Source organism: Chaetomium globosum, genomic scaffold (genome assembly GCF_000143365.1).
Source record: "Chaetomium globosum CBS 148.51 scaffold_3 genomic scaffold, whole genome shotgun sequence".
Classification (NCBI taxonomy): domain Eukaryota; kingdom Fungi; phylum Ascomycota; class Sordariomycetes; order Sordariales; family Chaetomiaceae; genus Chaetomium; species Chaetomium globosum.
This window is the reverse complement of record NT_165978.1, coordinates 1097582-1121353: the sequence shown is the minus strand read 5'-3', so window position 1 is coordinate 1121353 and position 23772 is coordinate 1097582. Positions and strand designations below refer to the sequence as shown.

General features: G+C 55.9%; 9 protein-coding genes across 9 annotated transcripts; 3 read left to right on the top strand and 6 right to left on the bottom strand.

The window, feature by feature from the left end:
- Positions 1–403: 403 nt before the first annotated feature.
- Positions 404–847, bottom strand: CHGG_05649 (uncharacterized protein; the record flags this gene model as incomplete). The annotated part of the gene is made up of 3 exons (XM_001221743.1): positions 404–447; positions 513–690; positions 803–847. The coding sequence occupies 3 exons, from the start codon at positions 845–847 to the stop codon at positions 404–406; spliced, it is 267 nt and encodes an 88-aa protein (XP_001221744.1).
- Positions 848–5090: 4243 nt separating this feature from the next.
- On the top strand, positions 5091–6622 carry CHGG_05648 (uncharacterized protein; the record flags this gene model as incomplete). The annotated part of the gene is made up of 2 exons (XM_001221742.1): positions 5091–5148; positions 5235–6622. 2 exons carry the CDS (start codon positions 5091–5093, stop codon positions 6620–6622), a joined length of 1446 nt encoding a protein of 481 aa, XP_001221743.1.
- Positions 6623–7014: 392 nt separating this feature from the next.
- On the bottom strand, positions 7015–8646 carry CHGG_05647 (uncharacterized protein; the record flags this gene model as incomplete). The annotated part of the gene is made up of 6 exons (XM_001221741.1): positions 7015–7108; positions 7285–7500; positions 7598–7784; positions 7997–8003; positions 8237–8479; positions 8638–8646. 6 exons carry the CDS (start codon positions 8644–8646, stop codon positions 7015–7017), a joined length of 756 nt encoding a protein of 251 aa, XP_001221742.1.
- Positions 8647–9263: 617 nt separating this feature from the next.
- On the bottom strand, positions 9264–12559 carry CHGG_05646 (uncharacterized protein; the record flags this gene model as incomplete). Its single annotated transcript, XM_001221740.1, has 3 exons — positions 9264–10774; positions 10827–12363; positions 12548–12559. The coding sequence occupies 3 exons, from the start codon at positions 12557–12559 to the stop codon at positions 9264–9266; spliced, it is 3060 nt and encodes a 1019-aa protein (XP_001221741.1).
- Positions 12560–13549: 990 nt separating this feature from the next.
- CHGG_05645 (uncharacterized protein) lies at positions 13550–15533 on the bottom strand (the record flags this gene model as incomplete). The annotated part of the gene is made up of 5 exons (XM_001221739.1): positions 13550–14159; positions 14217–14500; positions 14587–15138; positions 15251–15416; positions 15523–15533. 5 exons carry the CDS (start codon positions 15531–15533, stop codon positions 13550–13552), a joined length of 1623 nt encoding a protein of 540 aa, XP_001221740.1.
- Positions 15534–16998: 1465 nt separating this feature from the next.
- On the top strand, positions 16999–17547 carry CHGG_05644 (uncharacterized protein; the record flags this gene model as incomplete). The annotated part of the gene is made up of 2 exons (XM_001221738.1): positions 16999–17002; positions 17366–17547. The coding sequence occupies 2 exons, from the start codon at positions 16999–17001 to the stop codon at positions 17545–17547; spliced, it is 186 nt and encodes a 61-aa protein (XP_001221739.1).
- A 324-nt stretch (positions 17548–17871) lies between these two features.
- CHGG_05643 (uncharacterized protein) lies at positions 17872–18217 on the bottom strand (the record flags this gene model as incomplete). Its single annotated transcript, XM_001221737.1, has 2 exons — positions 17872–17921; positions 18019–18217. 2 exons carry the CDS (start codon positions 18215–18217, stop codon positions 17872–17874), a joined length of 249 nt encoding a protein of 82 aa, XP_001221738.1.
- A 1057-nt stretch (positions 18218–19274) lies between these two features.
- On the top strand, positions 19275–20815 carry CHGG_05642 (uncharacterized protein; the record flags this gene model as incomplete). The annotated part of the gene is made up of 2 exons (XM_001221736.1): positions 19275–19318; positions 19429–20815. The coding sequence occupies 2 exons, from the start codon at positions 19275–19277 to the stop codon at positions 20813–20815; spliced, it is 1431 nt and encodes a 476-aa protein (XP_001221737.1).
- Positions 20816–21149: 334 nt separating this feature from the next.
- On the bottom strand, positions 21150–22372 carry CHGG_05641 (uncharacterized protein; the record flags this gene model as incomplete). The annotated part of the gene is made up of 2 exons (XM_001221735.1): positions 21150–21388; positions 21643–22372. 2 exons carry the CDS (start codon positions 22370–22372, stop codon positions 21150–21152), a joined length of 969 nt encoding a protein of 322 aa, XP_001221736.1.
- Positions 22373–23772: the final 1400 nt, after the last annotated feature.

Here is a 23772-nt window from a genome sequence, read left to right as displayed (position 1 = left end):
CCCAAGTAAGGAGGGTATTATGAGACAGACATGGGTGGCGAGGAGTTTATGATTTGGTGCGCAGGGGAGTTGCAACTCGGCGGGGTGGCTCGTGGCCTTGCAGCGACACATCAACACCTCACCTCAACACCACCACCACCTGCTTGAGCTTTTCAGCACAAGGTCCGTCCGATTTTCACGTAGTTGATTGTGGAGGTCCCGCGAGCACTGCTCGAAAATACATATAAAACGCTGTAATTTTCTAATCGTTAACGAATGATTTTATTTTTTCCCCCTTCCATTTGCATTTCCCGGATGCTTTTGCCGAGTTTCGCACACAAGGCAGTCAGTCAAGTGGCCGGAGCGAATGAGGCTGAAGGTGGTCATCCTCGCACCGACTGGTGTCCCCCCTCCCGCCAAAAATTCAAATGTCCCGTTTTTCTAACCTTGCCCATCTCACCGAAAGTTCTGTTTTCTTGTTTCCATTCATTGCCAGCAGCAGCCTTACCTAACCCTGAGACCGCCTGACATACCTAGCGAGTTGTGCCCGGCGTTCCTCGACAACACCGCCGTCCTGGCGAAATGAGGGTGCAATTCTTGTCGCTCGCCCGACTCCGACTCCATCCAGCGGTTGGGATCAGAGCCAGGATAACCCTGGCTCAGCCACGCATCGATCCACTCGCCGCCAAACCACAAACCTGTTCCACAAACCTATTCTGGCCCCGTGGTCCTCGGACTATTGGTCGAGCGACGGGCGACGAAAGGTATGGATAACTAGCTTTTTGTTTTTTGTTTTTTTTTTAATCTGCTGTATAGAACAAACCGAACGACAAGATACACCAACCATCGCAATGCCCGCTCTCGCCATTTTGGCGCGAAACCAGAGGATCCCACTCTTCAAACGTTGCAAAGGCTCAGCATCCTCCTGTCAGACATGGCAGGGGACCACCCCGCTAGCAACGGTCTTGGGCTGTCTGTGCGCAGGCTGCGGGTCCAAAACAAAGCTTGGATGGATTTGAGATGCGTCACATTGTTGGTGCTCTCTGCTGCCTTCCTTCGCTGCCCTCGTAATGCTAACAAAAGCCCTCCGCCCCCTCGAGGACCAGAGATGGGCAGACGAGCCAGGCTTCCAAATAACTAGTTGCAACTAAACTAACATGTGTGGAAATCTTCCACGCAAATCTCGAGAAGCGAGGACTTCCGTGAAAGGGAAATGGTGTCCTCGGCACCCGTCCCAAATCCTTCCGGCAATTCAACATCCCCAATCCTTGTCCGCCAACAGCATTTGGCCGCTCTATCCTGCCCGTTATGGAATCCTAGTTTGAGCATTAACAATACACAGTACACGCTGCTGCATAGATGCTATTCTTGTTGTCTTTAGGATTCAGATGCTGGAAGGGAGCAACCGATCGGTTTTTTACAAAACCAAAACTCGAATCGGAGCGCCGTGATGGTTCGCTTTTCGTTGCAAACCGCTTCTCGGCGACCACCAACCAACCCGTCCATATTCAGTAACCGGGCTGCAAGCAAGTCTTCGGGCAGCTCAATGCGCAACACCACCACCCAAATTCGGGCTTGAAATCTGCGACTTGTCCCTGAGACACGGCCCAAAAAAATTCAAGAGATAAGAGTTCGCCCAATTTGACCCGTCGCCACGGCCTGTCCGGCTGTATTCCAACTGGACCGAGTTCCACGCCCTGCAGGACATGGCCCCTTTCGCCGCACACCTTGCTCTGGTTTAACTATCGTCGCACGCAAGGCTGCGCTTGCTTCCCCTCGCCCGAGTTTTTCTTTTTTCTTAATTTCAGGGACGGGCACAGGGCAAACAGTCGGGAGGTTGAGGTGAGGTCCTGCCTGCCTGCCTGCTCTTGCCCCCTTGCCCCCCGTCATGTCGCTGTTGGTTGGCGATTTGCTGGTGGAGGTGGGAGGAGGTGGGCGAGCCCCCTCGTTGGCCAGATACACGCCGCTCTTCACTCTCCCTTTCTCTTCCAACACCACACCACACCGCCCGACATGGATGGTAAATACCCGCAGAGCACGGTTTCCAGCACGAGGCTACAGGACCCGCAACAAACCTTGAGCTTGTCATGTCATTGTCATCTCATCCGCTTTTTTTTTCCCGCGATCCACAAATCATTCATAATCCATCCAGCCATCATGCGCATCCATACCAACCCCCCTTCCAAAATCCCGGTCTCAACCATATGTCACCATCAATGGCCAACAAGCACCTCATGACAATTTCGGGCCAGGAACGGTTACGGAAGTCGGATAACCCCCCCTTCCCAAACGGCGAGGGAGGGTTGCATACATCGAAGATCAGGGCCAGGGGGTTCTCGGCCTCCCTCTGCACGCTCGCTCGCTCGCAGCTTGCTCCTGCTCAAGAAGGGAAGGACGGGGGGATGGAAAAGCAGGGCCAGCCCCAAATCGGGGGGATTTCAGCAGCAGCGGTCGCAACGGCAGCAACAACCAGCAGCAACACCCAACACAGCAGCGGCGGCGAACAAGAAAGCTGTAACACGGCGCTTGTCCGCTTCTGGCCGGCGCGGCGGGCGTCCTGCTGCGAAGGGGCCTGCGACAGCTCTCTTTTTCTCTGAGCGCCGCCCCCCTTCCCTTCTCTCCCCCCTGTCTCCCGTGGCTTATCCGCCCCTGTCCGGCCAATGAGTGCGTCCGGCCGGCCTTCGGGGCCCATCGGGGGGTGGGGTGAGTGATCGGAAAATCCCTGCACCGGCTGGGCGCGGGTGACGAGAATAGCAATTGCGTGAGACGGCGGGCCCTCTTCTACTCCCTTTTGCTGGCTTTGGAGGAGGGGTTTCCATCCCGCTGGGGAATGGCGTGTTTTGGTTTGTATCAGCTTTTTTTTGCTGTGTGCTGCTGCTGCCTTTGTGATTATTTGCTGACGGGATGGGGAGTTGTTGGATTTGCGTTGGTGACGGGACCGGGTTGCTGGTGAAATTCGGGACGGGATGGAACGCGGGGAATCGTTGGTGGGTTGTTGGCCGCCACCTCCCCCCTCCCCCTTCCTCTCTCAGACAAGCCAGCGGGGGGATCCAAGTGATTGGCCCCAACCGTCGCAACCGTCGAAGCTTTCCAGATCCGCGCGACAGCTCGCCCCACATCTTGACGATCAGACAGAGGACAGACGTGCAGCGTGCTTGGTGAAGAAGCCCAATGGGAGATTTCCTTTGGGTGGCGGTTTTGGAATTGCGCCGTGATTTCCCTTGCCTCTTTTGATGAGTTGACACATGAGGGGACTCCCGAACGGGAGACGCCTCTCGATCTCCTCCCGACTTGTGCCCATGATCGTCTCAATCTCCGGGGATCGGGTTTCTCCGTCTAGCCCGTCTCTCGTCTGGACGCCTCAGCACGGCCGTGTCCAGGGAGCCCAGACGGCAGCTACACGAGCTGCTTTGGTGTCGTGGGGGCAGGAGGAACTTCGCTCAAAGGTTTGAGGCGGCCAGCTTTGGCCCCCTCTACTGTAGTAGACATGGAGCTCACAGGGATGACTTGAATAATGTCCCGCACAAGCTTACACTGCGAATGCTATAGTTATCCTGCTCTCGAAAAGTCAGCGGCGAAACCGGCCAGTGTTCAGCTCACCTGAATGTTCGGAATGGCAGGCGCCTGGAAATTTGCCGCCTGCGCGCCTCCGAGGTTACACGAGGCGCTGCTACTCGACGGTCCGTCGGTCTCGCAGGAGGGAGCTGAACCGGGCCCAGCAGAAGCAAGGCTCACAAGCGACGCTGAAAGTATGCAGCTGACTGGCCATGTGAGGGCGCGGTCGTGGATTGCGCAACTGTGCATTCATACACCCCAAACCCCAAATCTGACAACACACACGTATTGTGGTAGAAGAGACGTATGCAGGTATGTGCTGTGTATGGATGTAGTACCACCACGAGTCATCCGGCAAACAAGACACCCGTCAGTGTCATCATGGCTCTGCAAGTCAGCAAGAGCGTGACTGCAGCGAGGCCGCGGCAGAGGGTCATTCGTTCGCGATGCGGCCCAAAAATGAAATGGCAGTAGCACGAAGTAGGTTATTTCGGCGAAAGGTGTTGGGAAATAACCTCAATTCCATTCCGTCCCCCACCCCCCAGGTCTTGATGGTGGCTGGCCGATAAATCGAAGACCCGGGGAGATGGGCTGGGCTGGTTTGGGGGCCCCTGCCTGCTGAAGCTTTCGTCAACTTCTGAACCTTCCAGCCCGCCAGTGAGCCCCAGTGGCGGGCGTGGCTCCCAACTCAGAGCAGATTGTGGCTCGTGCGTAGGATGCCAAGATTAATGGGGCGCATTAGCATTAATGGGTCATTGATTGGCTGTACGGCAGTTAAGTGCCATTCGTCCCCACATCTGCCTCTTGCGCTTTCGTCTCTTTCTCGTGCATTTTCACGATGTTAAAGTCCATTGGTGAGCTTGTCCAACATATTCGTACAATACAGCTTTGATGATGGAGCAACCATATCTAAGGTAGCCATAGTGTCTTCATGTACCCACGACACCAAGCAACCCTCACAGCCACATCTCCTTGTGAAGAAGCTCACTAACTGGCCCCACCTGGCACAGCTCAAGTGGGACCTTTGTGTGAAAGTCTCCGCAGCAGAGTGTGCAAGGAGTGAGCTCTGTGTGGTGCATTCATGTGGTGGTGCGTGTGGACTTCCAGGTTGACCCCACGTCGATGATCAAGAGGAACCTACCTAGCTCACCTAACCAGGCAACTGGCACGGGATGGCTTCCTCCCCCTCGATGCAAAGAAATATCCCGAGGCTGGGTAACCGAGTCTTCCCCACGTTGTATTTTCTGCAGGCAGTTGGGGGTTCGATCAGCTCAGGACCTCTATTCACTTCCACTTTGTGTGCGTCGCGAGTTGCTCGTGTGACTTTGACGACGGCGTCAAGATCAAGTCCAAGATCAAGTTCGAGTTCTACTTTTGCTTCTACTTTAACTTCAAATCCCATCTTCTTGCATCGACGTTGTTATTCTTCAACTACCACACCCGCATCTCCCTCTGCATCCCCATCCGCACTCGCTTCCGCCCCTCCAACTCCATCTCCAACTTCACCCGCATCCGCATCCGCATCCGCTGCCAGCCGAGGTCCTGCCAAGATCAAGATGGCTCCCTCCAAGTCTGCCCTCGAGTTCCTCGACTTTGTCAATGCCTCGCCGACGCGTACGTTGCCCTTCTTCTTGCCATTGACTATCTCTTAACATCATCGCCGAGGTTGCGCGACACTATGTGCTAACCTCCACTACTAGCCTACCACGCCGTCGCCGAAGCCGCCGCCCTTCTCGATGCCGCAGGCTTCACCAAGATCCAGGAGCGCGACAACTGGGCCTCGATCGTCAAGCCCGGCGGCAAGTACTACACGACTCGTAATAGCTCCTCGGTCGTGGCCTTTGCCGTCGGCGCGCAGTGGAAGTCGGGCAACCCAATTGCCATGGTTGGCGCCCACACAGATTCTCCGTGCCTTCGTATCAAGCCCAACAGCAAGCGCACCGCGAACGGTTACTTACAAGTTGGTGTCGAAACATATGGCGGCGGTATCTGGCACAGCTGGTTCGATCGTGACCTGAGCGTGGCGGGTCGTGTCCTGGTGCGCGAGGGCGATGGTGAGGGCAAGTTCGTGCAGAAGCTGGTCAAGGTCGACAAGCCGATCCTGAGGATCCCGACTCTGGCCATCCACTTGCACCGGCAGACCAACTTCGACCCCAATAAGGAAGACGAGATGCTGCCCATCGCCGGCCTGGCCGCGGCGGAGCTGAACAAGACGGCCGAAGCCGAGACGGGATCGGAGGGCGACTTCCAGCCCCTGGCGGCGATGCCCGAGCGCCACCACCCGGCCTTCCTGTCCCTCGTGGCCGAACACGCCGGTGTCAACGTCTCCCAGATCGTCGACTTCGAGCTCATCCTCTACGACACCCAGAAGTCATGCCTCGGCGGGCTCAACGACGAGTTCATCCTCTCGGCCCGCCTCGACAACCTCAACATGACCTTCTGCAGCGTCAAGGGCATCATCTCCTCTGTCGAATCAACTCCCCTCGACAAGGACACCACCATCCGCCTCGTCGCCTGCTTCGACCACGAGGAGATCGGCTCCCTCTCGGCCCACGGCGCCGACTCCAACCTCCTCCCGGCCATCCTCCGCCGCCTGTCCGTCCTTCCCGGCAACGACACCACCACCACCGCCTCAGACCTCGCCGCATCCACGGCCTTCGAACAGACCTGCGCAGCCTCTTTCCTCCTCTCCGCCGACATGGCGCACGCCGTGCACCCCAACTACGCGGCCAAATACGAGCGGCAGCACACGCCCGCCATCAACGCGGGCCCCGTCATCAAGATCAACGCCAACCAGCGCTACGCCACCAACTCGCCCGGCATCGTGCTCGTCCAGGAGGTCGCCCGCGCCGCCCGCGTGCCCCTGCAGCTCTTCGTGGTCAAGAACGACTCCCCCTGCGGCAGCACCATCGGGCCCATGCTGTCGGCCAAGCTGGGCCTGCGCACCCTGGATATGGGCAACCCCCAGCTGAGCATGCATAGTATTCGGGAGATGGGCGGCGCGGGCGATGTGGAGAGCGCGGTGCGCTTGTTTGCGGCGTTTTTGGGCCGGTTTGGGGAGCTGGAGGGGCGGATTTTGGTGGATTGAGGGAAGGGGGGGAAGGGTTGGTCAGGGGACGGGAGGGCTGGGTGAATCCATCATCAGTCCAGTCGGTCCGGGGATGATGCGGGTTGACTGGCGTTGTATGTGTTGGGTAGTAGTGTAGCTGGGTACCTCGGCGTAGGAAATACGATGGTTGTACCAAATACGTTTGGGAAGTTGATCTTGGGTGCTGGGCATTCTGTGCCATGTCCGTCCGTGTCGATCTGCCCGGTTATGGTACCCAAGGGTATGCCAGAACTCCGGTGTTGTCAAACAAGTCCTCGACACATCGACACATATGGGAAGTTCATGTGAATTGTGGAATGAAGTTGGTATTTTTTTTACGTCTTGGAGATCCTGGAAGATTGACTGACAGTAAGCACCGGGACGAGAATACTTCATCTACTTGCGGCACCATTCTGCAGCATCATCAGAACAACACTGCCGTGGCGGGCAGCGGCGAGACTGGTTAGGGCCGGGTATGATCGTGGACTGTGGGAAGCAATCGTTTGTTGCTCAATACCCCTTTCCTTGTTCGAAGACTCGGCCGGCATCCCGGCCAAATACGAGTTCTCGTACTCGATGTTTTCCCCGACATCGTTCTCGTCGAGCGGCGGCAGGGTGGCTTTCGGTACGGATATTGTGGCACCGGCTCCCCGTCGACCCACCATTTTCCTTCCTGCCCGTTGACGCGGCCCCGACCGCAGTGCCCGTCGGGCATGAGGAACGCCAGGGGGTCGATGCCATCGCCGGGGGTTAGCGCCGGAGTGGGCTCAAGGAGGGGAGCTGGCGCAGGAGTGGGCTCGAGAATGGACACCTCCGGCACCCCATCAGGCCAAGCGTGCAGCGCGAGTCGAACCGGTTGCGCATCCACTCCCAGTACACTGGGTCGATAAACCGCGGCGAAGCATACAAGCCCCCGACCGTCCGGATGAGCAGCTTAGCGCTCGAGTCGCAGACCTCCGACAACAAAAGATTCACCAGCAGTCTGAGGAACCCCCCATAGCAAAAGAAGGTCCCCCCACAGCGCTAGAAGCTTCCCTCACAGCAAAAAAGATCCCCTCCTGATAGAAGAATGTCCCCCATGAGCAGAGGAGAATCCGCCCCTGGAAAACCCACTCGTAGAACAGCGTGGTGCTATCGAAAACTGGGTAGAGTTTTGGCATATCTATATTATGTGGGTAAAAGTAATTTAGATTAGTGACCATGTATAGCTGAAATCAACATCAGCTAGCTGGGAAGCATTGATGAAGTGTCCACCAGATGACAGCCTTGTTTCGGTCAAGGGAGCTAATTGAGTATGAAAATATAGATACCCGTTACCTATCTGTATCTACCTCAACTAGTTACTCTAAGAGCTCGCGAATCTATCGCACATACTAATTGCCTATTATTAACTACGTTTAGTATAGTTATCAGAAGGCAATTATTAAGCTTTTATCCCTCCTAGAAGGGCACTTATCATCTTCACATAATACCTCAAGAAAGGGGTGGGTGCAGCAAGTTCTTGATGAAAATTGATTGATTAAAGATAACTAAGGAAACATCAAAGATCATGGACGCACGCCTCAGATAGAGTCGGGTCATCGATGCCCGGACTCTCCCAGCCTCGTCATTGACGTTAGCAACGGGTGTTGCGTCAGCGCCTCGAGGCCAGATCTCCTTGACTGTGAGGCTGTATCCGTTGCTCAGGGCATGAGCCTTGATACCCTCGTCAGCCTCGGCAAAGGTGGCGTAGGTTGCCGGTGGTGGCGGCGGGCCGCAGGGCGCTCCGGCGCCAGCTATTGGCAGCTGCTCCTGCTGGGAGCCGGATATTGAAGAGGAGCAGTTGGGCACTGTCGGTGACGATGGGTCATAGCCCAACTACACGTTGGAACACCACGATATCTGCGGTTGAACAATATCTCAAAAAGGGCCGACATAACCTCGGCTCATATATTACCAGTTCAAATAACAATAGGCGACTAGAAGTCCAAGTGCATACCTGCTGGAACACCACGGTGCTACAGCCGCGGTTGAACCGTATCCATATTTTTCCAACCAATCCTTCACTTGCTGTGGTCCTCATCCCCAAAACACCATCCGTTTCTCGCGATGGGCAATTGTGTCATGTCTTACCAAAGTGTGTGCTCCTTATATCCAGAATAAACAAAAAGGGTAAGGGGTAAGGGTAGTATTCGTGAGGCGGCTAATGGCAACGAAAATGATACAAACCAAAGAATAAAAGATGGAAATGGGCGAGTAAGGGCGGCCATTTATTTGCACGGTAGAAATGCCTCAGCGGAACGGCAGTAGTGTAGGAGGGTTAACACATCAATCAAAACATCAATAGACGGAAGCACAACGGTAGGCTGATAGAGAAGCGACGAGATGGAAGAACCAGAGACAAGATGGCGTGTTGAGGAATAATCGTATAAAGAAAAGAGGCCGAGAGTTAGCCACCCAGACACCAAGTTTGATACATATATACTGGACATCACAGTTGTTGTTTTGTGATGTTGCCCAGGGGCAGTATATACACGCCAAAGAGAAAAAGCCCGGCAGCTATCAATCAACAGCAAAATACATTCGCTCCGTTGCCCATCCCAACCGCGAGTCAAGGCGTAATAGGGCAGCCAGGTATCTATCTGTCTATCTACCCGATTATCTACCTCCTCCCCTTCAACAACCCCAGCAACCATGTGACGACCGGCTTCTTCTCCCGCGACGTGGTCAGTAACCGCAGGTACTCAGTCCCATCAATCCCTAATTGCGGGAAGGTGACACCCTGCAGGTGGTTCACGAAGGCGTCGCCCGTCTTGGAATAGATGACCTGTTGTATTCCGGCGATCTCGTTTAGGATCTGGCGCGACTGCGCGTCCGTGTTTGGCCTGAACCCGCCATCCTGCAGCACCGTCCAGCACAGGCCGTGGAAATGCTCGATCATAAACTGGTCGAACCCGGGGATGGCCGGCGCTGGCGCCCCTGTGGTCATTGGGTTCTCGCCGATCGTGGCGACGTCCGGACCGCCCCACTGCGAGGCCATGCGGCTGAGGACGTTGAAGGCAACGCGGCTGGCCACGAGATTGCCGTGGGTCAGGGTCTTTGCGATGTCGATGATGGACGAGATCAGAGACTCAAAGGTGCCCTGGTTGGAGGCGCTAACGAGAACCCCGCCGAGCTCGTTGTGCAGAATAACCTGGACGAAGGAGACGAATTCGCGCCGGAGTTCCTGCAGCTGTATCTCGTCGTCTGTCCCGTTGATGGGATCCGACAGACCGCTAAAGACTCTCTGGAGCAGCGGGGTCAGGAGAACGTCGAGAATGTTGTAGATCTCGGACTTGAAGTTGTACACGACCTGCTCCAAGAGGCGGAGGAACATGGCCATCTCGTCGTTGCTGGAGCTGCGGGACAGCAGCCCTTCGATCCACTGCGGCAGCTGCGGCAACACCGCAGCACCCAAGACGCCCAGGAGCCGCGAGAAGGCTGAACGGCACGCGGCGCGGACGTCGCCGATAGCATTCAGCTCGTTTAGCGCGATGAGAATCGCTTCCGCGGCCCGCGAGAACTCGTTGGAGACAGCCTCGTGGGGCTGTGGCCGCTTGCCTTGCTGAGCGGCATGGGCGTCGGCAAAGCCATTGGCGAGAGTCCCCAGGGCCATGATGATGTGGTGCACCTGTAGGACGGCCTGCGGGTCGCCAGCTTTTGCACGTTCTATGTGCACGCTCATGTCAGAAAAGAGCGGCTCCATGACCGATCGCGCATACAGGCCCTGATCGGCTGGCGGGGTGGCGGAGGTCGAGGAAATGCAGCCGATCGCCTCGTACAAGAAGAGCTGGCTGCTGAAAACGGCATCGGCCGAGTGATCGGATTCATCCGAGGACATATCGTCGTCGGCGTCGTTGCCGGGGACTTCGGCCTTGATCGGCAAGAGATCGCTGATGGACTCTATCACTGTCTTGGCCACGTTGCCGACCTGCGCCCTCAATGTCTTGACAAATCGGTGGAAGAGGTACCAGGACCTCGTGCGGATCCGGACATGGTCGTGGTGCACCAACCGGACGAAGTTCTCGAGCACCTGCGGGATATAGCGCTGCTGGTCCTCGAAGAAGCTGTAGTAGCGGGTGCAGATCTCCATGTACTGGAGAAGGATCGCGGGGTGGTGATAGTTGGCGATGCCTAGCAACACATGTCAGTAAAAGTCAACGCATAGGGCATGATGGTTCCTTACCTGACTCGACCATCTTGCTCATCATGACGGCCAGTCGTTCGGCAGCGAGGGGGTTTGGCTGGCTCTTCTGGGCCAGCCCCGTGTTGGGCAGTGCCAACTCGCCAAAGAGGTAGATTTCGTGCAGAGCCAGATCCAGATCCCTCCAGTCCATCTGGGAACCCTGCTGTTCAAGAGTAGAAAACATATTCGCCACCAGATTGCTCAAAAGATCTATGCACAGATTCTCGTCGACAGATGCCACGCTCTTCTGAAGGATCTGAAGCTTTTTGCGCAGCTCCTGAAACTCGGCCTCGTCCGTCTGCTCGTCCTCGTTGCCCCAGTTCGACGTCTCATCGTACCTCATTTTCGAAACGATCGCGTTCAAAATCGGAGGGAGCATCTCGGAGTAAGTGGGCGGCAGTTGTCCAACCTTGCGGAGGAAGGTTAGGAGGTCGGTGAGGGAGGGAATCACGGTCGAGCAGACTTCGTCGTATTCGTCCGAGAAGAGACGCAGAAGGGACGGCAGGAAATCGCGGAGCAACTGTTCCGCCTTCCCCCTCGTATCGTTGTCGACTTTACCATCTTCCAGGACGCGGACCACATCAGCTACGAGGGTGTTGACCAGCTTGGCCACAGCTTCGGCGAGGTCCGTGTCGTATCGCGGCGTCCCCTTCCATTCGTTGAGGGGCGGGCTCGCCAGAAGCTGAGAGACGATCTCACGGAGGTTTAGAAACGTAATCATCTCAGCCTTGTCGCTGGGCTTCATCTTCTTGGCCACAATCTCGGTGAAGGTGTCCACGGCCGCGTCCCTGACCTTGTCTCCGCTGCCGGCGGCGTGTGTCCTGCCAACCAGTGGCAGCACCAGGCTGATCATTTCCTGGTTGATGACGAGGTGGATGTCAATCCAGCTCACCCATTTCCCGATGGTCTTGAGCGTTGTCTCGACCACGCCGTCGTTTTGGTGGCTGTACCGAGCCAGCAGATCCTGCCAGGACTGGGCAATCTTCTGCATGTCTCGCTCGCGAATCAAGTCCTTGAGGTCGTTGTTGCGCCTCGCCTCGTTGTCCGATCGGCTCAGCATAAGATCAGCGATTTCGTCGTGGATCGAGCCCAGGATACGCAGGTACATGACCACCCCGGGGAGGTTGTTTTCTTTTTGGGCGAGGGCCAGGAAGTCGTCGATGAAGCTCTCCCAACCTTCCTTGTACAGACCGACGAATAGATAGGTCAAGGTTTGTGTGAGTTTGTTCTGTAGATGTGCCGGGTCGACTTGATCCTGGGCGTCGCCGCTGTAAACTCGCCCGACGTATTCGAGCAGGGACTGTTTGAGGAAACCGAGGCCCTGGCCATCGAGGATCTGCGAGGAAACGGCATGGTTGACTATTTCGAGGCAGACCAGCCGTACAACGGGGGATGTTCGGGGGGTTCGGGTAAAGATAGCGATGCAGACCTGCCAGGCCTGGGGATCGGTGCGGAGTTGGTTCAGGAATTCGAAGGCTTGGCCTTTGAGCGCCTGGTCGGAGGTAGGGTCCCAGGCGATCTCGATCGCATTCTCGATCTACAAGAGGACGGGTCGTTAATAGGGTTCGGGTTCCGCAAGAATGGTTAAAGAACTGCAGGGGCCGCATGGCGGTGTCGACACCGTTGGCATCGACAACAAAGCCTGTGACTCTATCCCATCCCCTGCCATAGCGGGGCAGCAAGGTCAGGCAGCGGGGAATCACGCGACTGACATCACTCACCTGGGCGTCCATTGCCAGACGGTAATGTATGTTTTTGGAGTGGATTTATAATGCCAGCAGGTTGAATGCGTGATTGCAAGAAGTGCTATACCCCGAGCAGATAGGTAGTGAAGGTGGAAGTATTCGGCATTCTCAGGAACGTCAACAACAAATGCAGTGCCCGCCACACATGAATCAACTCCTTTAGCAAGCCACCATCGTCTGCAAAGTTACGGTGATAAGAGAGCAGGGAAATTGATCTGAGGGAGTGCAGTATAGGGCGGTGAGGTCGATATCAACGGTAATCACGATAGGGAGAATGGGCGAGGTTGCAGGAGCTGTTGTTAGCAAAGGCCGAACAAAGACTTGAGGAATGCCGTGCAGTGCGACTGGGTTCAGGTGGGGCACCGAAATCGAAAAAGTAAAAAAATGGACAGCTCACGCACAGTCTGGTGAACATGGTGGGGGGTTATGACGCACGGTCCATGTTGGCCTGGGCCTTCAATTTTCTCTGATAGGGTAAATTTAGCTCGGCAAGAGCCGAAGGAATCAACGACCGGAATTCCGGTAAGAGAAGCCCAGCTTCAGGTCTCGGTATGAATGAAGTGAGAGAAAAGACAAAAGAGAGAAAAAAAAAAAAGATATGCAAAATAATCTCTCATGGGATCATACTTCGGCCACTCGCATTGTATCAGTCACAAGCGGATGTACCTCGCTAAGTGGCAATGGTTGCACCTTCTCAAGCATCTGTCCGGCTGCAACAACCCGCTCGATGTACAGATATGTGGGCAGAGTAGAGTGTATGACGCTCCGAAACTCGATGCCTCCTCTGATTCGTACATCGTCGTCTACCCAACCAAAACTTTATACAATCAAACCCTTGCATGGTACCTCATGCTGCTGATTTCCGATCCCCAACGCCATCCTGTAAACTTCACTCAAATCGAACCCGAGCCGTCTTCTTCAAACGTCCGCGTGGCCACTCGCTGAAATCTGGGCTGAAATATCAATCTCCACTGTCACCTAACCAGTCTTCTTCTTCTTCTTCGGCCGCTCCTCCTCATCGTCCTCGTCGTCGTCGTCCATGTCCTCGTCGTCATCGTCATCGACCTGGTTGTCAACATCGCTTTCGGCACTGCCAGACCCGTCGCTCTCGTGGTTGCTGTCGTACTCCTCAGCAACGTCGCTCTCGGTCTGAGAACGGAAGTCCTCGTCCACGCTTTCTTCGTCCTCATCCGCCGAGCCACGGTCGGCCTTAGCCCCGACGACCTCCTCGTCCGAGCTGGCCATGGCCTCGTCTCTCAGGGCCGCAGCCATAAGTGTCGTCTCCTCATCAATCTCGTTCTTAACACGCAGACCCTTCAACTTGAAGAAGTCCTCGAGAGCCTTCAGGTCCTCACGATTGATATTGCTGAATTGCGAGGACCCCGCGCCGGACTTCATGTGCACCGTGATATCGAACGTCGACAGAGCCGAAACGGCGCCATTCACACGGGAGAATGTAATGGATTGCGTCTGGTCGTACGAGATGTAGGTGGCGGGCTTCGGCACAAACATGAAAGCCTTCTCCAAGCAGTAGAGGAAACCCTCGCTCGCTTTGATCGAGCACTTGATGCCGTACTGCTGGCGGTGTCTAGAAGCGTGTCAGCAGGCCAACTCTTCGGTCAACAAGAGGGTTGGGAAAACGTACGTTGTAAAGTCCTTTGCGGGTGCAGTGATCTTCTTGTTGGCCAGGCCCTTGAAGATATAGGCGACAACCTGGTGCAGAGGCTGTTCATAATGGGGTTGCAGCTTGTCCTTGTATTTGCCGTTGAGCTCCTCTTCGGCGAGGTTGAGATCCAGCGTAACTTCCTCATCCTGCTTGAACTGCATGATGAGGAATGGGTACCGCGTTTGACCCTGCCGAAGGGGCGGGTCCAGGCCGATACACAGCATGAAGTGGGTGTCGTCGGGCTTGGGAAGGACCATAAACTTCTTGATAGCCTCGTACTGAATCTTGTAGTCGTACGTTTTGCCCCGCAAGCGGAAAGAGGCATCGTACATGTCGATGTCGAACCGACCTCTACACGGCCGTTAGAGACAAGACAGAAGAATGTCAGGGTAGGTGCTACGGACCTTGGTGTGAGATGCAGGACATCCAGGAAGGTAGCGATCGTATCGCCAGCCGTCTCCCCAATATCCGCTTTCTCAATAAGAGTATCGTAGAAGAGGGTGACGGCGCTCTTCTCCTCCTCGTCCACGCCGCTCCCAGCATTGCTGCCTTCGGCTTCTTTCCGAGTCGTTGTGCCGGGGATGTAGAACCTCATCTCCGTGAGCTGGTCTCTCCCGGCCGCGGCCTTCTTGCCCTTCCCCGGTGTGGCGCCATTTTGGCCGTTGGACTTGCCCGCGTCAGCGACAGAAAATTCGACCGCGATTTCGTTGCGACCCGCCAGGTTGGTGTTGGATATCTCCGAGTATGGGATTTCGAACGCGGGTCGATTTTGCACATTGAACGAGATCTCAGCCTTTCCAAACTCGGCTTTGCCCCAGTTCCAGCCGCGCAGCGAGTGTTCCTTGTTCTCGAGGGTTGCGCTGTACCAGTTCTTGAATATTTTGCTGAGGCGTTCATAGTCCTGCTCCAAGTCAGCCGATGTCCGCCACGCCCGCACCCGCCCGCGTCATCCCTACCTCTTGTTGGAATCCGTCCAGCTGAAGAACTCCTGAATTCCGCTGCAGGATTTTCACCTCGTAGCCTCGGGCCGCTCTGCTCCATTGTGCGCCACCGATGTTGCTTGAGTCGAGGGTGAAGGTATCGCCGCCGCCCGCGGGCTTCCACCCCAAGCCGTTCTCGGCAAACCTGCACTTGCCATGCTCTCGGGATAAGTCCAGATGGATGTTATCGAAGCTCTCGCTGGCGGCTTGTCAGCTACCTGTCCGTCGAACCGAGAATGCGCTGTGGGCGACGGAATTGGAGGGCTGCACGGAAATAATGTGGAAACCTAAAATTTGAGACTTACATGGCTGCCATGATTTCGCGTTATTTTATCGCTCTTGGATGTGGAATGATTGAGCGATGGATCCGATCCACAGATGGAAAGTTGGGAGATGCAGAGTTGGAGTTCGCCTGGCGCGTGTGAAGGAGAGGTCGACGCGACAGGAGCTAAATTGGAAGGCTCGGCGGCCAAAACTGCCGGGCGGTCAGTCAAGACCCACTACCAGCTTCCCGGCTTGTGCATCGCCGACAGAGCAACTTGATAACATGATACACAGACCGAAAAGGCTTTAAACAGTGAATTGGTCTCAAGAAGGAAGTAAGTAGGTTGGATTTATTCCTGACCATTTTCGAAGCTTATTGACCGTTTATCCATCACGTTGGAAGTAGGTCGAGCAATGGATCATAATCGGTACGACGTATTTGTAATTTACACGGTTATGTCCCAGTTTCTGACATAGTTATGTTGGCGAGAGATGATGCAACCCATGTCAAACCCATCGCTTCACTGGAAAATTCGCAAATCAATGGAGGAACCAACTTTCCTTCTTCGGACACACCGATGTTTTTTGTGACTTTTCCAGAACACATCTGGCCTGCCTCGGGAAGAGGGTCTTCCAGCGTGGAGGAATGGGAGCCTCCCCTCGCCTGGAGTTGCTTTGGTGTATGGTAACCACAAACGGAAAGCTCCGCACCGCCAATGTGGGGGTGCCCCCCCAGCACAAACTAAAATCGGTGATGTAAGTGATGGAACCATTAGTTAGTTATCCAGATGGTCTCTCCCATGATGTAAATTAAATGCCTGCCCACCACCAACGATCTTTGATCGGGTTCGGATAATTACACGAAGCATTTTTGGGTGCTTTCACCATTAACTTCTTGCACAAGACGTGCGGTCCCTAAGCTTAGTAGGGCTGGCTGCTTTGCGTTGGCCCGACTGCCAACGATCATCATCTTGAAAGGACCAGGCGATCGGCCGACCGGTGTTGTCATCGACCAGCAACCGACATATTTCGAAGCTCGCAAAACTTTTTTACCTGCAACCATCATCCTACACCAAGGCTACCATTAATTCCGAGCCTATTGTTTTTTTTCCGAGCGTAAGACGTCGGAACCTACCTAAACAGTCGCACAAACAATGAGCTTCAACCGTCCCATCCGTGGCGGCTGCCACTGCGGCCGCAACCTCTACATGATCCAACTCCCTCCAGACCAACCAGCCACGCAAACCGCCCAGATCCTATTCCACCCGCACCCTTCACATCGTAGGCCACCTCCCACTCCCCCAACAACTAGTTATAAAAAGAACCTACCTAACTAACCACCCCCACCCCGCCGGGCGACAGGCTCAAGCATGGGCACTGCGCTGACCGCCTACCTTCTAGTGCTCGTTCGATACTACCGCTGAACCGCCCTCCCGAAACAACTCGATGAAACAAACGCCATGATCCACCGGGCATACGACCCCACCCGAGCTCTCTGAACACGGAATAGGAACGGCATGGGTAAAGATACAGAAGCATGAGGAGACCGCACCGATCGAGGAGGAGGATGGCAGGGCCATACTCGGCGGTACTTTTGCGGGTTCTGCGGCACGCCGCTGTCCTTCTGGTCCGAGTCGCCCCCCGCCGAGGCCGACTTCATCTGCCTGACCCTCGGCAGCCTGCTGCCGGAGGACTTGGCGGATCTGGAGGAGCTGGGCTTGTTGGCGGGGCTGGGCCTGCCCTGTGGTAGTCCCAGTCCGAGCCCGAGCCAGAACCTGTCGTCCGCGGCTGGCGCTGGTGCCGCTGCTGGGGAGGAGAAGGGGGTGGTGGGGAGTGTTGGGGTGTTGTCGTGGCTGGATACGCTTACCGAGGGGAGTAGACTAGGGGAACTTCTGCGTCAGGCCAGGGGCAGGGCTGCGGTTCCGAAGGGCAGAGTGAGGATTGAGTGGGAGATTGTTGAGTGGAGTGGGGATGATGATGACAGTGGTGAGAGTCCGCGAAAACGGAAGGCCGAGGAGATTGAGGGGGCCGTTGAGGATGAAAGGATGGAGGGAAGCGCGTCGTGAGTGAGTGTTGCGTTCTGTGCCTGGCAAAAGGCTAGGCTATCTCCTATTTGCCGGGAGGTTAGGTGGTTTTGGGGGGCTTATGCGGCTCGCTTCGAAGATCAAGGCGAAAACAGTCCCCAACGCGGGACGGGGCGCATGCACCAAGCCCTATACGGTTGGCAGGTCGTCGCGAGAGGTCGATCGGCGTAGTTGGCGTTTACCTGGAGGGATGATTGGGCAATCAGGGGACTGTAGCCGGAGATTATGAAGGCAGGAACCAACATATTTTCGAACATCTGGTTGGACTTGTCACTTGGAGGCAGCTCTCGTAACGTTTCATGGTTTTCAGGCTGTCCCGGGCGGCAATGATGGGTCGACAGAGCCGCGTGGGTAACCTACTTGAGGTGGTAGAGATCGTCAATCAAAAACAACAAGAATTGCCGGAGTGGTTGCCATGGCCACAGCAGTCTAGCCGTTTGACGACTTACACACCATGACCCAAGTAAACAGGCCATCGATGTTCATGCTCCGGAATGGGCAGCCGGTATTGCCGTCGCTCATAAGAATTTAAAGCAGTCGTCCACCCCCTTCGCTGACGGGATCTCACGCCGGCGGCCGAACCGTGGTCAGCCGCTTCGGTCCACTGTGAGCGAAGCTTTGTGAATCGCCAGAATGGCCGGGGTTTAGCCATCGGTAGGAAGCGACTGGCCACTGCACGAACCGCTCCGGAGTTTTGCCAGATAGACGCGATCGCTAGTCAAAGCTAGCGACGGTGTGCCGTGCCATGCAAGCGATTGCCAACCATGTTTTGGGTTGGCGGTTGAAAGAGGCTCGTCTCGGCGCGGGCGGTGTGGTGCCGTGGTTTGGCTGCATAAAACGACGCCCCTGCTCGTGACCATGTTTTGGCCGCAGCCACCCCTAGTTATACCGAAGTTTACCCAGCCAAGGTCCTTGCTGTGGCCCTTCACGGGCCGTGATTCCGGAAACAGATTCTAGGGTGGAGAGAGCAGCATGAGCGACTTTCGGCATCATCCAGCGGGGGTTTGAGGGGGGCATTGGCCATCTCCGAGCAGTGGGAGAGCATATGTCGATGCTGGAGCTCCTGCAGCTCTCGGCCGAAAGAGCCTCTTTATGTAAGGTACCTGGGTACCCGGAGTGCCACGCTCGATTTTGTTTCGAGAAGGTGTGTTTCGGGTTGTTCTTCCGAGCGCCCAAGGGCTGGGCAGTTTTCCTATTGGGGGTTGGTGGGATTGGTGGGATTGGTGGGGTTCGAGGGTTTCTGGCCCCGGCTCGAGCCCTGTTCTCCGCAATTTCGTGCATTTTGACAGGGCCCTGCATGCTTTCCCACATCAACCATCGGGTCACTGGCCGTCGACCACTGACGGCGCTCCGTTGGACTCGGTTTTACCAGGGCTATCTTACCCCGCGGTGGGGGGTCCACGGGTCCTTGTCGGGACCCCGGCTACGCGCATCACTCATGGATGGTTCATGGCTGTGCGCAAACGTTGCACACGGCTAGCTGGATCATGGCCCGCATCTCGCATCAGTCTATGCCTAGCTCTCTCGGTGTTGACGGTCCGAAGCGCGCGGGAGAATTGGGGGGGATAATGGCATGAAACAGCGGTGATGGTTTCCATGATTATTTAAAGAAGGGCAAGCCGCCCCCTTCGGGCTCTCAAGGTCCTGGTAAGCACTCTCTCGTCTTCATCTTCTCCCTTCATACCCTCCCACACCATCTCAAATACACAATGTCTCTTCCCAAGGACTTCCAGTGGGGCTTTGCCACTGCCTCGTAAGTCTACTTTTTGTCTTATCCTATCTGATACCTATCTACCTAGATAGCTTCAGGAGGAAGCACCAACCTTTGAAGTCTTGACTGACAACAATCTCCCCCCCTACTAGGTATCAGATCGAGGGTTCCATCCACGAGGATGGCCGTGGCCCGTCCATCTGGGACACCTTCTGCGCTATCCCCGGCAAGATTGCCGACGGTAGCTCCGGTGTTGTCGCCTGCGACTCGTATAAGCGCACCAAGGAGGACATTGAGCTGCTCAAGTCTGTAGGTGCCCGCGCCTACCGCTTCTCCATTGCCTGGTCGCGTATCATCCCTATCGGCGGTCGCAACGACCCCATCAACCAGAAGGGCATCGACCACTATGTCAAGTTCGTCGACGACCTGATCGCCGCCGGCATCGAGCCCTTCATCACTCTCCTCCACTGGGATATCCCCGACGGACTGGACAAGCGCTACGGCGGTTTCCTGAACAAGGAGGAGTTCACGGCCGACTTTGAGCACTACGCTCGCGTCATGTTCAAGGCCATCCCCAAGTGCAAGCACTGGATCACCTTCAACGAGCCGTGGTGCTCGTCCATCCTGGGCTACAACAGCGGCTACTTCGCCCCCGGCCGCACGTCGAACCGCGCCAAGTCGGCCGTCGGTGACAGCTCGCGCGAGCCGTGGATCGTCGGCCACAACCTCCTGGTCGCCCACGGCAAGGCCGTCAAGGTGTACCGCGAGGAGTTCAAGCCCACGCAGGGCGGTGAGATCGGCATCACCCTGAACGGTGACGCCACCCTCCCCTGGGACCCCGAGGACCCGCTCGACGTCGAGGCGTGCGACCGCAAGATCGAGTTCGCCATCTCGTGGTTTGCCGACCCCATCTACTTCGGCCACTACCCCGAGTCGATGCGCAAGCAGCTCGGCGACCGCTTGCCCGAGTGGACGCCCGAGGAGGTTGCGCTCGTCAAGGGCTCCAACGACTTCTACGGCATGAACCACTACACGGCCAACTACATCAAGCACAAGAAGGGCGTGCCGCCCGAGGACGACTTCCTCGGCAACCTCGAGACGCTCTTCTACAACAAGAACGGCGACTGCATCGGGCCCGAGACGCAGTCCTTCTGGCTGCGGCCGCACGCGCAGGGGTTCCGGGACCTGCTCAACTGGCTCAGCAAGCGGTACGGGTACCCCAAGATCTACGTGACGGAGAACGGCACGTCACTCAAGGGCGAGAACGACATGTCGCTCGAGCAGATCGTCGAGGACGACTTCCGCGTCAAGTACTTTGACGACTACGTCCGCGCCATGGCCCTGGCCTCGTCCGAGGACGGCGTCAACGTCATGGGCTACATGGCCTGGTCGCTCATGGACAACTTTGAGTGGGCCGAGGGCTACGAGACCCGCTTCGGCGTCACCTACGTCGACTACGAGAACGACCAGAAGCGCTACCCCAAGAAGAGCGCCAAGAGCCTCAAGCCCCTGTTTGACAGCCTGATCCGCAAGGAGTAGGCGGTTGGTTTGGCTTGGGTGTGGGTGAATGGTGTGTGTTTTTTTAAGTGGCTGATGATGTATGCTACCTTTATGCCGCAAAAATGCTGGCTCCTGTTTCTGAGGGAATCCCGTCAGGGTTATTATGATAGTTATGATTGAGCGAATGTGGAATAAGCGTTGTTTCGTCACTTGGTGTGTTTCTGTGTGCCGATATGTGATATATGACAATACATAACAGTGCTAAATCTTTGTTTGTCCTCAAAAAAAAAAATAATAAATAAAGCATTTCGTAAGTATTTCTCATCTTCATCTTCCGTTTATTTTCCTCTCTTGGGGGGATGGCGTAGTTGTGTCACGAATATGCCAACAGGAGGGACCTCGGGTCGCGGGACGCCCCGAGGCAATCATTAAAAGGACCAATCAGGGAGCCAGGAAGGTGATCGAGGTGATCAGTGAGCTCAGTCACCAAGCCGAGACTGAGCACACTGAGCACCAGGTAAAGATCACCAATCAGGATAACAATAGCTCGACAGTGATCAGTGAGCTCAGTCGCCAAGGGCAGACTGAGCACACTGAGCACCCTGGAATTAGCTAGGTATATAGTCACTCGTTCTGGAGAGCTCTGGGAGTTCTCCAGTTAGCAATCACAACTACAGTTCGCTACAAGCTCGAAAGCCTACTGTTGAGACAAGTCTTTGTTGTGCACCCTTTGGCTGCACCGAACCTAAACACCCTTGCAAGATTACCTTCAACCAAAGCTGAACCCTAACAGGACGGGGTCCTGGAGTAGGTCCGTCACAAATTTCACTTCTCGTTAGTTTTCTACGACATCAAAACACGCTTACGCCCACGCCCCCGTTCTTCCTCGTCCCCGTTTGTCGCATAAGCAGGATCCGGGTCAAACTGAGCCAATAACCCGCCCTCCACCTCGCATCCGCCCTCGTCGCCGTCGCCAGAATGCCTAGACCAAACCGTGCGCGCTATCCTCCGGCAATCAGCAGAGCCCAATATCTTGGTGTTCGTGATCTGCACCACAGGCTCCCAAACGCGGAGACACCGGGATACCCTGGTTCCTGACAGAAAAGTGGAGGAAAAGACGGCGGGGCTGAGGATGGTGTAGGCGAAGCGTGCAAAAAGACACTCTTTTGAGAGACCTGGGGGGAAAGCGTGCAGGCCGCGGTTGTGCCAGAGGCCCGCGACCTGGACCGTTGGGAGATGGGACAACGATCGTGGATCAGGAGGCGGGTTTGGTTCCGGGGAGGCTGGGAGGAGGTAGCAGGCGCTGGCAGATCTCTCTCGTCGACAGTCGTCAAAATCTGAACCGTCCACGACCTTGGGAGCAAAACAGAGGTGACGCTCGTCGAATACGCGGTGGAAGGCGGAACGCAGGGGCACTAGGTTCGCCGGGGAGTCCTGGGATTGTGTAGAGAAGGGGAGCATGGAGGAACGGCCGTACCGGTCCATCAGGTTACGATCCCACCATTCGTGCTCGTTGGGGGGGACGCAGCGCGCGACGTCAACGCCGTGGGAATAGTTAGTTGCAACGCAGAAGCTGGCACGCTGGCCTACGGCCATGGGCTGGACGTTTGCATTCGTTTGCAGTTGCAGGCGTGCCCAGTGCACGGGGAGGTCGTGATGCGGGAAGGTCTAGTCCGAGAAGCGGGGGGTGATGGGATATGGTGACGTAGGAGATGTGGGATCGGAAGAGGTGGCGCCTGGAGACTCAGACCCCGGTGTCGGAAGGTGGAAGTAGTAGTATGGGTGACCACGAAGAATGCCGTCCGCGGGCCGGTCGACGCGTGTCTGTCCAAGCTTGTCGGTGGAGAAGAAGCCGGACCATTGATTGCAGGCTATGAGACCGCAGGCCACAAGGGCGGTGTCAAAGCAAACACCGCCATCATCGAGACAGGGGAGGGATAGGAATGTCGCCGACATGAAGTCCTCGTCGTAGCCCGGATGGACGAAAAAGATGTTTGGTTGGAATACTGAGGAGAGAAGAGAAGGTGGAATCGCGGCGGGATCGTTGGATGCAGGGCGAGACCGCAAGTTTTCTTAGACACGGTAACGGCCAGCACTTGACGACGGGTCCCCGGGTCGAGTTTTCCTTTCTCAAAGCGGCCACTTCACTTCGGTTGCCTTATGCCTCGGAGGTCTAGCACTTGGAAAGGGGCGGCGCAGTGGGAAAAGGCGGCGCACGGAGGAAAGGTGAACGTCTTCGCCAATGAAATCAAAACAACCTGCTGTGCAAACGCGGTCTGAGTAGACCAAAAAGAAAAACAGAACTAGAAAGGAGAACAAGAAATCGGGAATCGGGAAAGAAGAAAGTAAAAAAGAAAACAGAGCAAAATAAATCAGATAAAATAAACCAAAAAAAGATTTGGGCTTCCGATTGTCTTTTTTCCTTCCTCTCGTCGGAGGTTTGGTCGGCATCTCCACGTACACTTGGAGTTCGGCTTTCTTTGGTGGTCGGCTCCCACAACCCCAAATTAGTGCGGGGGCCGCTTTAACTACCAGATAGGGTTTAGCGGGTTTAGCAGCTGCACCGCCGTAGGCCTGGAACAGGACGAACGAAACGGGGAAATGCGGAGAGAAACCGGGGTCGGGGTTCGTTGCCGTGACGGTGCTGGCCGAGGAATTTGAGACGGCAACCGGACGGCAGGAAGGTGTGCTTTTTGTCTTTATCGTTGCCGGCTGACTCGAGACGGAAACACCGGAATATATATGTAACTTTCTCTTGCTCTTCCGGCTGAGACCCCAAACCATTTAAGACAGTTAGCTATCCCCGGACACCGCCCGTGCTCTTCTTCATTCGGTCCAACGGCGGCTTTGATCGGCACGAGACACACCGGCCCCGGTCCGTGGTAGAAACTCCATGTCACTTTCCCCCGAGCACAAGCTGCACACCACCCGGCATTTTCTCTTCTCCTGCATTCTCAACCTTTCATCCCACATTCAACTCACCCTCCCGGTTTAAC